The 15,033-nt window shown below is 39.7% G+C and overlaps 1 protein-coding gene across 1 annotated transcript in view; it reads right to left on the bottom strand.

Annotated features, from left to right (window-relative positions):
- Positions 1-207: 207 nt before the first annotated feature.
- Positions 208-15,033, bottom strand: part of RHOJ (ras homolog family member J) — a 93,376-nt gene continuing 78,550 nt past the window's right edge. The window contains exons 3-5 of the mRNA XM_061156923.1: positions 13,302-13,466; positions 10,658-10,753; positions 208-2,519 (exon numbers count right to left, since the gene is read on the bottom strand). Of these exons, the coding sequence (XP_061012906.1) occupies positions 2,373-2,519; positions 10,658-10,753; positions 13,302-13,466 (408 nt within the window). The 3' untranslated portion in view covers positions 208-2,372. The remainder of the gene's footprint in view (positions 2,520-10,657; positions 10,754-13,301; positions 13,467-15,033) is intronic.

The following is a 15,033-nucleotide window of genomic DNA, read 5'->3' on the forward strand; positions in this document are numbered from 1 at the left end:
TGAGAGAGGGATCTCCCACTGTGAACAAGTTAATCTCTGTGGCCCATTAGGGAGGTGATGACCTGGAGAACCATTTGCCTGTTGAGTGCACACATCTGGAAAACTCTCCTTGGCAGAGCAAATACACTGTTCTCAATTTTTCATCCACATCAGTGAGGAGTGGCTCTTTAGCAAGACGTAACCACACAATAATGTAACAAAACCAGCTAACGGCACTTCATTTATTATAGGGCTAAATGCTCATTACTGTTTGTAAAGGATGAACTCAACGTCTTCAGAGTTACAGTTTATACATGGTTGATTTCCATTTACAAAGAGAGAATGTCCTTGTTTTCTCTAAATGTCAAGCTTTGACTTACAAAACTCCCGTTTTCTTTTAGGTGGGGTGTGTGTATATTCAAGAAAATGTTCAGCAACTAGATGGGAGAGAAGAGAAATAAAACTTGAAATGTAGAAGAAGGGAAAGCACATTTCAAAAATTCCAAACAAACAAAACCCAAAAAACTGAAGGGGTGTCATGGAAGGTCTTCACAGAAAAGACCAATACTGTATGCTTCTTTTTAAATGTGCTTCCTCCAGGAGCAGAAAGAACAAGAAAGACTGGATTTTTCCAACAGGAGTGTGAATCTAGAAATTCTTAAACTAAAATTCGTGTAATTTCATTCTGCAAAGAGGCACTTTTCTTATGCAGTTGAAATAAAAATAAAGTGCCTACCTGGGTGTTTCAGGATAACTGTAAGCAAATAAGACTAATTAGAAGCCTTCACAGTCTCTAATTAAAAGCTAGGAAATAAATCACTCTGAGATACAAGAATCCCTGGATGTTTGGAAGAGTCTCTTCCCCAAGCCCAAAGTCCCTGTTCCATAGAGCACACCATTTTGGAAGCAGGGCATAGGTGGATCCAGAACTTGGTACTCATGGATATAGACCAAAATACACATTTGGGACAATGAGTACAGGAAATAGGGAGGGGCAGTATTTTAGTACCAGTTATACTTGAAAAATATCCTTTAAAGAGAATGAGAGCTCCCATGGGACAAGCTGAGAAGTACTTTCAGTTGAAGTGAGAGGAAAAATTGAGGCACTTTGGCTTAACCTTTGGGACTTTTAAACGTAACTTTTTTACATCCCATGATCAGTTGCTTCTTTGGAATCAAGTTATTATTGGGCATGGGAGACAGTGTGAAATGAAGAGAGGAAATAGGCATACAGTGGGGAAGGGAGGCAGCAGGAAATTTCACTTTAATGAATAATAATTTTTTATAAGATAGGTCTGCCATATTCTCTTCCTAATCAGTTTGATTGAAAAACAGAAATCCTACTTTCTTAAAAGCACAGTTCATTTGTAGTTCTGAAGAGCCAACTCATTAGAAAAGACCCTGATGCTGGGAAAGATTAAAGGCAAGAGGAGAAGGGGGAGACAGAGGATGCAATGGTTGAATGGCATCACTGACTCAATGGACATCAGTTTGAGGAAACTCTGGGGGATAGTGAAGGACAGTGAAGTCTGGTGTGCTGCAGTCCAAAGGGTTGCAAAGAGTCAGACCTGACTTAGCAACTAAACAACAACAATGACAATATAATGTGGAAAAAATAAAGTGACCAATCAACATAAGCATTTCTGGGGGTGAATCTTAGGCAATAAATGTGGACCTGCAACAATTCAGATGGTGTTTCTTTCAATCGGGTTCAGAAATTACGGCTTCGTATATTTCCAAAAGTTTCAACATTTCCTTGTATCTTCTTACAGTCAGGCATTCAGAGGTACATGTTGGTTTTAATAGCTTTGGTAGAAACATGCTGAGAATAGGAATGAACATAAAAACCTTTTTCTTTAAGATAGTTTGGCGTGGTTTTATAAGGCCTGAGTAAACTGGTAAATTAGTAAATTTCTTAAAATAATACAAATTAATGTAAGACACATAGTAGAACAGCAGATTCAAGAAAAAAAAAAGGTTAGTATCATATTCCCATGTTTTGTAAAAGACATCACGTAAGGCCACCAATACAAGAACCAAGTTCTTTTTTTTTTTGGTTTTCCTGTGATGATTTCCTATCAGTTTCATGTTCTTGGAGGGGATGATGGAAAAGTCAAGATGGCCCTGATTTTGTTTCCCACGTGGTCAGCTGGCGCTGGCTGGGATCTGGGCTCAGCATTCTCGTGGAGTGTGCAACGTGGATGCTTCTGGCTGGTAGGCAGGAAGCGGCAGTTGGCTGGTAGTGTGCTGTGCTTGGGAGGGCTCACAGGGCGGAGGGGCAAGCCTCTGGGTCGGGACTTCCTCTCTGGTCATGCCCTCCTTTTGGCTTGAGCTGGGTCACAGAGATCGGCTGCCATTCTTACCCTCTGTGGGGCGGCGGTGGGTCTCACACCTCAGATAATTGAGCAGCAGTTGTGACACTGGGAGCAATGTTTCTTCTTTTTCTTGGGATGGAAAATGGTGAGGATTGCTTCATCAAACACTGCTTTGAGACCTTTCTGGGTCAGGGCCGAGCACTCCAGGTAGCACTGTGCTCCAATCTAAAACACAAAGAGAGGCGTGAGAGGAGAGAGGGCAAGGCATAGTGGTGTCTGCCCTCTGCCAGCCAGGAGCTACCGCGCGTGTCTCACACACAGCCCGGGGATGGTTGGGATCACGTGTTTTCCTTCTGTGTTTCAGCTTGCATCTGCTTTACTTTTTGAAGTTTTTACATATTTTGCTTTCTGATATTAACATTAAATGACTGTGGATTGCTTCTGATAAACAACAAATTTATTCATAAGTATAAGAACATAAAACATAAAAATTAAGAGAGGATTCAAAACCAGTGATATAGTTTAAGTATTTTTTTGTGAACTACAGGGTAGGTGATGCTGTTTTTGGTGCCTTCTCATTTGTATGCAGAACATGTGAATGTGGTACAAGTGAAATGAATTCCCTTCTGTGCATAGTAGGGCAGGGTGTCAACTTGCTTAATAAAGCTCATAGAAAGAGAGTGGTTTTATAGAGAGTGATATGGCTTTAGAGGTCACTTTTGATTAAAATGCACTTCTGACAAGGTGTCTCTCAGCAAAGTAATATCTGATTGGTTATATTATTCAGTTTTAAGACACATTAAAAGGCATATGTTAAGCTGTTAAAAAAACTCCCAAAACACATAAAAATAAAGGTCATAAAATGTATCTACTGACACAGATATCCTCTTTGTCAATATACAGTCTACGTGTATTTAAATGACAAAATATCTTGTGCTTGCCTAGGGCTTTATTTCAAAGCTTTAGATGATTTCATATTATGACATATTGGATAATCACAGATCCCTATGAGAAATATAAAAATTCAGGCCAGAGTTACAGCTTCTCATGTTTAAAAAATTGCAGGTAGAGCAGCCCATGTTTGGCAGTCAACTTCATGAGATAATTCATGTGAGCAAGACCTGGGGTTTTAATTGCTCCCAAGCTCAGTATGAGCTAACAATTTGATGTGGACTTTTTAATATTAAGGACATCTGGAAAAATGCATTTATTATATGCTTCACATTATAAGAATAACTGAAAAATTAAAGTGTATCCAGGAGAGGGTGGATGGATGGAGAGCTCCTGGAAACCAACAGATAAATGACTAAAACAGGGTAGCAAAAATCACATGCTGATTAGGGCCAGTAGCTTAGGTAACAGTAAAATAGGGCTGGTACCAGACAACAGGGAGAGGTAGAGACTGCGACGTCCTGTGGGTGCACACCCCTCTAAAGTCGGCAGTCTACTTGGCTTTGGACCATTGTTGTCAGGCAGGAATGTTGGTTCAATGTTGCCATCTCTGTGTTTTTGAAGAGGACGTGGGCATTTGGATTTTAATTAATATTTACCAATTAAAAAATACTCTATTGGCCAAGCAAGACACTAACGTGGGGTGTCTTGGGCAGCAACCAGCCAATTTGTATTGCTTAAGGACACCCAACTAGAAAGGGAATAAGCTAGACCTGGAATCTGGGTCACTTGATGAGTGTGGGTCTGGGTCACTTGATGGAAACTCTGACCCTCATCAGTCAACTCTAGTCAAGCTGGCAATGAAATGAGGCTGCTCACTTGTTTGAAAGTCCACATATAAGAAAACTAAGCATGAGGTAAAATTGTTCTGGTGGGGTCCAGATATGCGCTTTTCCCCTACATGGTTATTGGTTACTATATGAGCCAAAAAATTTCCCAAAGGAAGCATGTTACATATTGAAAACTTATTTTATGGTTTTGCTTTGACCATGGTCTGGATTAGAAAATAGCTTTTTTATATAATTAAAAACAATTGAATATAAGAGAGGGATAGTGAAGTGAAAGTCACTCAAGTCGTGTCTGACTCTTTGCAACCCCATGTACTATACAGTCCATGGAATTCTCCAGGCCAGAATACAGGAGTGGGTAGTCTTTCCTTTCTCTAGGGGATCTTCCCAACCCAGGGATTGAACGCAGGTCTCCCACATTTCAGGCGGATTCTTTACCAGCTGAGCCACAAGGGAAGCGAGGGATAAGGATTAGAAAAATTTTTCCTAATAATGTTCTGAAATGTCATCTCTTACAGTTTGGGGTTGTATTCAGGACTCAATATTAACACATGTGAAAAGCACACTAATTTAATGAATGTGTCTACTGAATGAGTGCTTGTAATGTACTGGCTCTTGTCAGTCATCCTGAAAAACATACCCAGAGCATGCCGTGGGACTGTTGTATCTAGAATACCTCCCCGCTAAGATCACAAGCCTCAACTGACTCTGGAAATTACAGGACAGCTGGACTGAGCCAGGTTCACATGTGGAATTCTGGACCATCCAGTCCTGCAAGATGGGAGAGTGCACATTTTCTCCTTTTCTTGTCTCTCCCCCGCCCCTGCCACAGTGCTGCTGACAACCTATCAGAGTTTGCCTTTTGATGGTGCAAGAGGAGTCCAAACTTGTCTTTCCCAATTCAGACATTTCTGAAGATAATCAAACAGTAGATCAAGGCATTGTTGTGTAACTGGGTTAATATAGCATTATTTTGTACTGATAGTTACAGGAAAAGCAGCAAACAGATTTTGCATGTGACTTGGGAAATATGTGTGAGAATCAGAACCCAGTTGTGAGGTTAGTATTGCTAACCAAGGATCAGGTGCTCTAATGGTCAGAGGAAATAATTCATCCTGATGCAGGTAAGACTTATTCCCTACTACACAGCCATGTTATAGGGACTGCTGGAAAAAAACTGTGTGCCCTCCAAGATGCAAAATGCAAAACCATCCCAAGGAAATACAGCCTCTTTTATAGCAGCACCTTCATCTGCCTCTTGGAGCAGAGTGACCTACACTGTCAAATATTTAGAATCCATCTGCAAGTGCTCAGGATTCGCAGATCTTTGTTTAGATATACATGTTAGCAATCTGGGACATGCTTTACCAAAATGATGTGTTTTCAGGAACAAAATAGAGACTGAGGAATGTAAACTGAGAGAACATTTTCCTGATAACTTTATAATAGCTGTAACTTAATGTTTCAGAAGCTGGGAAATTTATCAGAGGTATACAGAACATAAAAGAGTCTGACAAGAAGAAAAAAACAGGCAAACAAACTCACAGTGACCAATCAAGTGAAAGAAAACTGAATGCTTTATCCAGGTGGTCCTTGTGGAGGTGGGACATGTTCTAGAATAAGATAAGGCATAACTGGAAGGAATAAAATGGAAGGTCTGCCCAGCTGCAGACATATCTGAGAGGACACAATGTCTACAACAGTGCTAGCTAGGTGAGCTAGACCTTGTGGAAGGGACACTGGGTCACTTAGGTGAGAGGTAAGTCTCTCACCATTCTCCTTTGCAGCTCAGAAAACTGATGTCCAGAGAGGTAAGGTAACCTCCCTAAGGCCATACAACTAAGAAAATGGCAGAGATTGGAATGTGTCTGTCTCCTGAGCCTGAGTCTTAACCAGTCTGTTGAGGTCTCTCTAGCAAATGTAAAGAAACATGATGAAAGAGCAAAATAAACAGATGGAGATTTTGTTATGACAGAGTGACGATGAGAGACGAGAAGGAAAAGGAAGGTTGGTACTCTATGTAAATAGGGAGAAGAGATGTTAGTACAATAAACAGTAAGCTGGTATCGAAAGAAATGGCTAGTAGCAGAGAAGCTCCTTATTTCTTATTTAAAATTTAGGAAAGTTATGCAGAGAGAAAGTTCAACTTGAGAGCCACATGATGGAAAGAGAACCAAAGGACTTGTGAGAAAGATTCCATCTCAATAAATTAGCATGATTACCAAACTGCTGAAAGAGGAAAAGTGTTTCTAGGCTGGATGCATTGGCTGCTGATTTTTTTTTTTCAAGAATTGGTAGAAATTGCCAATTCAAGGGTGGATAATGTAAGCGTACTGCTTGAGCATAGGTTATTATGAGGTGTTGGGGATTGTGGCTTACTGAACAGAATATATTGGTTTGGGTTTTTCTGTACCATCTTATGAACTTTCGGGCCAACCCAATGCCTTATTTAAAAAACTGTTTAAAAGTTGCGATTGATGAGGAAATGCTGGATTGTGCTGCCAGATGTATTGATTTTTTTAAGAAGTCAGAAATGTGTATATTTACATGAAGTTTCCAAATTGCTCAATGTTGGCCACTAAATCACATCAAAAATACCCATGTTGGTTGATCAAAACATTTGTGAGTGAAATTTGGGCCATTACTTGCATGTATCGGTCTCCCTAATTGGAATTTGATCTCCCCAGTCCCCTAGTTTTGTCCACCTGACAAACTTATTATCCTGGCTCAGTTATCGGCTTCTCCAAGAAACTGACTCTGAGTCCGTCTCCCAAAACGCGTCCGTCACTGTCTCCTCTCTGCTACCCCAGTGCACGTGTCTATTCTATTTGTTCAGTTGGTGCGCTTTAGCTTGCCTGTCTCTCTTGTCTTCTGGGCTGTGGGCCTCCTGAGGGCAGGGCTGTCTTCCTCTGATCTCTGTAGCCCAGATCCCAGAGGTGAAGTGACTGATTTCCCATGAGCACAGGACAAAGTGGAAATGGCCAGCACACAAAACAAGGAGGGTCATGGTGACCCTCACAGTCAGCGGGAGGGTATTAAAGACTCGATGAGCATTGATGACAGGGTTTTTGTTGCAGTTTTGCTGCTTTAAACCCCACTGGTGCAAGTCAAAACCCAAGAAACGGGTGCTAAGACAAAGAGTGAGAATAGCAATAAAAAATGCACAGGGTGAAGAAGATGATAGGAGAGGCCAAAAACTGAAAAAAGGAAAATGGTCCAGTGTTTTATTCAGAAATACCTTAGGAAGACTGAGCTTAGAACACCATGTTTAGATTGTATTCAGTGGAATTGGGAAAGAGAATGCATAAAGCATCATCAGCGTCATGATCTTAGAGCTAAAGTGGCACAGATTAGGTATTAATTATTGCCAAATAAGTCCAGCTGCAGTACAGACATACACAAATGACAAAAGGATGGGAAGAGTAGGCTGAAAATTAAAAACAATAATGAAAAGAAGAGGAAGGTAAAGCAAGTAAAGGGATAACAATGACTATTTATTATAAACTGATATAAAACATTTACATAAATGTAGTTGACTCTAGAGTGTAAATAATAGGAAATATGTATGACAGGAAAATGTCTCATAAATAAAATGCCCTTTCAGATAAAAAAGAGATGATAGATGAAAAACATTTTGGAAATTGCAAAGTACTGAACAAAAGTATATAAAAAATCTGAACTTGCAAAGCATTTAAGTTATGGGGAGAATATACACATTAAAATAGGGGCCTTTAGGGACTTCCCTGGTGGTCCCATGGTTAAGACTTCACTTTCCTGTGCAGGGGGTGCAGGTTTGATCCCTGGTTGGGGAGCTGATACCCAATATGTCTCATGGCAAAAAAAATAAAAACATTAAACAGAAACAATACTGTAACAAATTCAATAAAGACTTTAAAAATGGTCCACATCAAAAAAAGTCTTTAAGAAAGATACGGGGCTTCAGTCTATAAACAAAGAAGCCCCAAACCTAAGGGTTTCTTTTCAGATTAGAGGGGGGAGGTAGAAGAGCATGGTGGTTAAACACAGTTTCACATCCTGGCCCTGCCACTTTCTAGCGAGGCGATCTTTGCTTCTCTGAGCCTCAGTTTCCTCTAGCAGAGTGGAGGTAATAATATGTACACCTTGGGGGGTTGCTGTGAGGATTAATTAAGACAAGGCATGTAAAGCACTTGGCATGAAGCCCAGTGCACTGAAAAGACTCCATAAATGTTAGCTGTTATTATAAACTACTTGACAGGAAAGTCAGGGAGCAGAGAAACCTAAAACATCTCTATAATTACACGAATTGTGACGAAACAAGTTAAACTCTTGCTTGGTTTTCTTCTAAATTGGATTTTGTAAGCTAAACATGATTTTCGCTGTATCTGAGAGCAGTTGCTAGGAGAAACTGGCAAAAGGCAATGAAGTGGTGAACTCAGCCATTGTTCCTAAAATAAGTATGAAATGAGATGGGAGGCTCTGGAACGACTTCTTCGCAGAGGGAAAAAACAACTTCCCAAATGAGAAGTCAGTCTAGGACGTTGACAGGATGGTGGTGGGAGAGACTCCAGAAGCAAGGGACACAGAAAGCAAATCTCTGCACAAAGCTCATGCTGAGCCTTTGGAGCCTCCTCACTGTGAAAGATATCTAGCTGGGAATCACAGACAATCATTTGTGGAACTGTATGTTTAAGTACTTTAGGGAGAGAATGGAAGCTGGATGTTTGAGGAAAAGGAAGAAGAACCTGTAGAAATGTGCCCATTTCTTAAAAAAAGTTTTGGCTGTGTCACATGGCATATGAAATCTTCGTTCCCCAACGAGAAATTGAACCTGTGTCCTCTGTGTGGAAGTGCAGAATCTTAACCATTGGACCACCAGGGAAGTCTGACATGTGCCCATTTTATAGGTGGGAAAAGAAATGGTTTGAGGAGATAGATGGTTTACAGAAGATCAGGTGCATGGGGGTGGGGAGATCAGGATGATTCCCTGGAGTAGGAAATGGCAGCCCACTCCAGTGTTCTTGCCTGGAAAATTCCATGGACAGAGGAGTCTGGCGGGTTACAATCCAAAGGGTTGCAAAGAGTCGGACATAACTGAGCAATTGAACACACACACACACACACAAGCACACACACACCCCTATTATCAGCTGTGTGAATCAAACCTATTCATCTCCCTCAGACTCTGGGTCCTCAACGGTAAGAGAAGACCACTGCTCTCTCTACCTAAGAGGGGAGCAAGAGGCTGAAATGAGATGGAGCTTGTAAAGTGCTTAGTGAGAATAGGATGGGTGGCTCCCATTGCTGTTTCTCACATTACCATCCCTAGAAGCATAGTGCTAAGTCACTTCAGTCGTGTCTGACTCTTTGTGACCCCATGGACTGTAGCCTGCCAGGCTCCTCATCCATGGGATTTTCAGGGCAAGAATACTGGAATGGGTTGCCATTTCCTTCTCCAGGGGATGTTCCCAACCCAGGGATTGAACCTGCATCTTCTACATTGGCAGGCAGGTTCTTTACCACTAGCGCCACCTGGGAAGCCCCCTAGAAGCATTCAGTTTCTCAAATATTTGTGAGATGTTCTCATGTATTACATCCATAGAAACAGAATTTTATTTAATTCATTTCTATTCAAATGCATCACTTAATTTTGTTGCCTATAAGAAAGGTTTAATAAGAGAAATGCATGCATTTTTATTCACAAAAAATTTGTAATTAATGTGCCTCTTGACCTATTTAAAAGCAGGGGACCCCTAACTCTGCCCCAGGGCATGCATTTGCAGAGTTAGTTAAATAAAGTAAAAGAGAAATTTCTGAGACCTTTGGTTTGGCTTGATGGGTTTGTGACTAAATCAATGAGGAGGTTATGGAAATATGATTTATAAACCCCCTTTTGCATCTGGTACCTTATCCTCTCATGTACATGTTAGTGTCTGCTTTTGTGCACATCTTGGCAGTAAATGGGAGACAGATTTAGTCTAAATTGTTTTCCCAACAAAATCATTCTTTAGCTCTTAAGAATGAAGAAAGGACCATGGAAAGGATCATGGAAACTATTCCAGCTTTGAGCAAGTAGCTATTATCTGTGAATAGCCCCTTGGATTCTTTGGCTAGTTACCTTTTGGACCATGTTACTCTTTTAAGATGCTGTTGGTGACATAATCCAGCTCCTCTAAGTGGCTACTCATTATAGGGTGAGAAAGACTAAACAAATATAACCCTGCCAGATGCAAATCTAAGCTTCTCTCAGGAAAATCACAAAATGCCTTTTATGGAGTCATTTAAATGAGTTACATGGATAATAAGCAGTGAGATTTACAAATATCTATCTAATGACTCCCTTTATTCATACTCAATATGGCAAATGGATATTCTAGAGGTTGCTAAATCAAATGATAAGTGCTTCAGCTGTTTAAATTCATCAAGTTTCTTTCTTAATGAAAACCAGACAGTGCTGGCTGACAAGAATGCTAACCAAATGGTCCCTTCCAGCCTGAATTGAACAGAGGGAAGTGTATATAAAGCAGAGAGATGATTTTGAACGTACTGCACTTTAAAGCAAAAGCCTATGTAGCGCTTCCATTCTAAAGCATACAGCAAACTTGTCTCTCAGAAACCATTGAAAATGAAATTCAAAATCGGTACCGCTTTTGCAAGCTTCACACCATGCTCGTAAGTGAGAGGTTTCTCCTTCATATATAGCAAACGGGCCAAAGTTTTGGGGTCATCTCGGAGATCAATCTGGCAAAAAACACACATGCAATACATTTATTCCCTTTTTCAGGCCTTACCAGATATTTCAAACCGTGACATAATAGAGATGTTTTCCCACTTGACACTCAAGAAATTGCTGAATTTTCTTTAAGTAAGTGCATACACATTGCCATATTTTGTCTAGAAATTAAAGTGAGTTCTTTGTATATGTATACCCTAGGCTTTCTTATAGTTTTGCCTTCAAAACTATTATCCTGGGAAAGTGAAGGTGAAAGTTGCTCAGTCCTGTCTAACTCTTTGTGACCCCATGGACTGTCAGTCCATGGAATTCTCCAGGCCAGAACACTGGAGTGGGTCGCTTTTCCTTCTCCAGTGGATCTTTCCAACCCAGAGGTGGAACCCAGGTCTCCCACATTGTAGGTAGATTCTTTTTTTTTTTTCCATTTATTTTTATTTGTTGGAGGCTAATTACTTTACAATATTGTAGTGGTTTTTGCCATACATTGACATGAATCAGCCATGGATTTACATGTATTCCCCATCCCGATCCCCCTTCCCACCTCCCTCTCCACCCGATCCCTCAGGGGAGTGTGGATGTCTCATGCATCCAACCTGGGCTGATGATCTGTTTCACCCTTGATAATATACATGTTTTGATGCTGTTCTCTCTAAACATCCCAGCCTTGCCTTCTCCCACAGAGTCTAAAAGTCTGTTCTGTACATCTGTGTCTCTTTTTCTGTTTTGCATATAGGGTTATCATTACTGTAGGCAGATTCTTTACCAGCTGAGCCACAACGGAAGCCCAAGAATACAGGAGTGGGTAGACTATCACTTCTCCAGCAGATCTTCCTGACTCAGGAATCGAACTGGGGCCTCCTGCACTGCAGGAGGATTCTTTACCAACTGAGTTATCAAGGAACTTTCACTATTATCCTGGGAGCTGAGGACTTATTCAAATGATTCTGCGGCTGTTTCAAATGCTTTTGAAATTTCCTGTTTATTTCTAGACCCTACTTATATACAAAATAATCAGTCTTATTACTTTGCAGTGATGCCTCATTTGGTCTCTAGTTATATTACCAGTTCTCTAATAGTTTATTTCCTGGCTCTGATTATATGTATATTATATATATAGACTTTTCCAAACCAAATCTTCACACTCAAAGGGATGAAGATTTGTCACTTGTGAGGATATTCTAAAGAATGTGCTGTAGGCTCTGAAGGCAAGTTCTAAAGAGGAATTTCCAAGGGGCTTGCTTAAGGAATAAACATTAATCTTTTCAAACATAGAACTACTTCAAAAATAACGTCCATGTGTGGATGAGGGGTGAAAATTTAAATATTTAAGTTGCTTTAATCTCTCACTGTGTGTGTGAACCCATGCATACATGCATGCGTGTCAATATGGGCACATCAAATCTTGTGTTTTAAAGAAAAAATGACATTAGGGTCCCCTTTGAAAGCCCATTTCTCAGCTTTACAACTTTGTGGGTGGGTTTTATTTTTTTGCCCTAATTTTTTAACTTAGTGTCCATGAGTTAGAAAAGGATTTGGATCATACAAAGATGTTGGCATGTCCCATCATATATTTTCTTACCAAATCATCAAACATTATCATCTAGAGTTAAGGCAAAAGATTTTATTTAAACAAACAAATAATTATCTTTCAGAGCAGAAGTGTTAATTGTATTTATGGATCTGTTAGTTCTCTGTCCACATATTCTCTTGGAAATATTTTCCTTTCTCTTACTCACTTAAAAATTTCTCTTGGTCAAGCAGAATGTAAAATGAGAGACAGAAAACAGCTGCATATGAAACAGACAACAATAAAGCTCTTCAGTATCATTACATTTCTATGTCTTTGGGATAGTAATTTGGGTTTTAACATAGCAAAGAACAATCTATTTAAAACTATAAAAAACTAGAACAATCTCTAGTGTGTTTGGGAACTGGCTTACTGTTGGAAATTCAAACTACGGAACTTTATTAGCTTTCAAAACACTTTAAAGTCTTTTACAATTGCAGCTTTGTCTGATATATATCTGTCTTAATATCATTTCTAAGATCTGAAAGACTGGGGGCCTTCAAGGGAATAGGGAACAGTGACTTTCTGTCTTCCTTTTCAAGGACTGTTATTGAGGAGTTTCTGTCATAATGAGCCTATTCTGATTGCTGTGGTCATTTTGACATTCACACCTATTTTGTGACTTTCAAACAATCATGGATTTTTGATATAAAAAAATTAGGTAATAAGTGTAATTGACATCTACACTTCATTCTCTGACTCAGAACTGGAGAAGGGTGTCTGTTTAAACAATGACTTTGTTTTTTAAACACAAAAAGTGGAGAGAAGAATTTTTAAAGGCCCCACAGAAACTTCCTGTTACATATGCTTTCAACCGTGGGCTAGATAACCACGGGGTTCATAATAAAGGCTGTTCATAGGACTGTTGTACCTGAGACCCTGTATTCAACAGTGTTTGGTAGAATAGGATGTTCTGGGAATGCCTACAGGGTCTCTGCATTTTGGTAAACCCTCCACGGCCGCCCTACCCGGCCACGCCGCCTTCTAACCTGGGTCCCTATGAGGACGTAAGGCACGTGAGGCATGCAGTCCTTCAGCTCCGGGACCCACTCCTCCTGGACGTTGTGATAAGAGGCAGGGTTTACGACAGAGAAGCAGATCAAAAACACATCCGTGTTGGGGTAGGAGAGCGGCCTCAGCTGGTTGTAATCCTCCTGTGGGAAGAGCAAAGAGTCTGTGTGTTTGTATTGATGCAACACGGTGAGGTGCGGCCCGTGTGGTTCCAGGAGGGACGCAGACTTTGGATTCCACCGCAGCGTCCCCTGACGCCGTTCCTTCCCGACCCCGGAATCTGGGGCTTCCCTGTATTACCAGAAGTAAAGGCGCCGTCAGCCAGGAAAACACTGTTGTGTACAGAGCAATTATGAATTGACCTCTTTTAAGATGAACTAAAAAAAACCACAAAAAACCAAAAAACCCTTTAAAACATTTTAAAATAGTTTTAGTGGGATAATTTACATGCTATAAAGTTCATCCGTTTAATGTCTATAACTCAAGAAGAATTATTGCGATTCTTGTGTCTATGGGAACTGTGTTGTATTGAACATGGATTTAAATTAGTGGGCCATTGGCCAAGGCACAGAAATTCTCTCCTTATGTAATTTTTAAAAAATTGCATTGAAATTCAATTTAGAATAAGCTAACTAAAATGCAAAGCAACGAGTTGTTGCTAAAGCATACACCACAATATTTGAAGAAACATATTGTGTGAGGGGTTAGAGCTAAGAATTTGGGATTTGTTTCTAAATCTACCTAAAAGCCATATTGTGACCTAATAAATAAGATACCAGATTAATGAATTTTCCCCAAAGACTTTTCAGACCAGAATATGCTTTGGTTGAAGAGCTTGTGGTTGCATAAGATGTTTATGTATATGCCATTTTAGTGGGAGATGATAGAGACAAAGAAAAACGTTGGATCATCTCAACTTTGGGAAAAGTCAGCAAGTACCTTTTGTTGTACGTAAAATATTTTAGGAGGTTCCAAGGTATAAAATCTGCTATTTCATTAGAAGTTTTTATCTATTGTCATAGAATTTGGTAACAGTGCACAGTAACTTTATGTGTGTGTATATTTTATATGTATATACTATATACACATATTAATAATACATGTTCTCACGTACCACAATGTCACAAATGTTCATACACACTACAGTACATTTCATATACATATACATACTACCTCCAAGCAGACATTATACATACATAGGTGCAACCAAATCTGTATGTTCACACTTAAATTGTCCAGTTCTATGTACATGTGTGTATCAGTTCATTTATTAGGGTCTGTCCTTACCATTCTAACATTATAAAAATTACAAAACATACATGCTCATTGTAAATATTCAAACATTATGTAAGGACATAGAATTAGAAGTAAAAGTTTGTTTCTATCCAGTGCTTTATCTCTAATAGTTTTTCCTCTCTTCCCAGATGGAGCCATTATGTAACAGTATCCTTCCAAACTTTTAACATTTATTTACATATATAACATATACATGTTTATTTAAAAATTAATTGATTATATAGCTTAAATTGTTGTGTGATTCTTGCTTTTTAAAAAAATTTTGTTTATTTATTTGGCTGCATCAGGTCTTAGGGAGGCATGTAAGATCTTTATTGCATCATGTGAGATCTTTCATTGCAGTGTGTGGACTCTCTAGTTGTGGCCCAGTTACTTGCTCCACAGCATGTGGGATCTTAGTTCCCCGACCAGGGA

The sequence above is a fragment of the Dama dama genome, chromosome 12 (genome assembly GCF_033118175.1).
Source record: "Dama dama isolate Ldn47 chromosome 12, ASM3311817v1, whole genome shotgun sequence".
Lineage (NCBI taxonomy): Eukaryota > Metazoa > Chordata > Mammalia > Artiodactyla > Cervidae > Dama > Dama dama.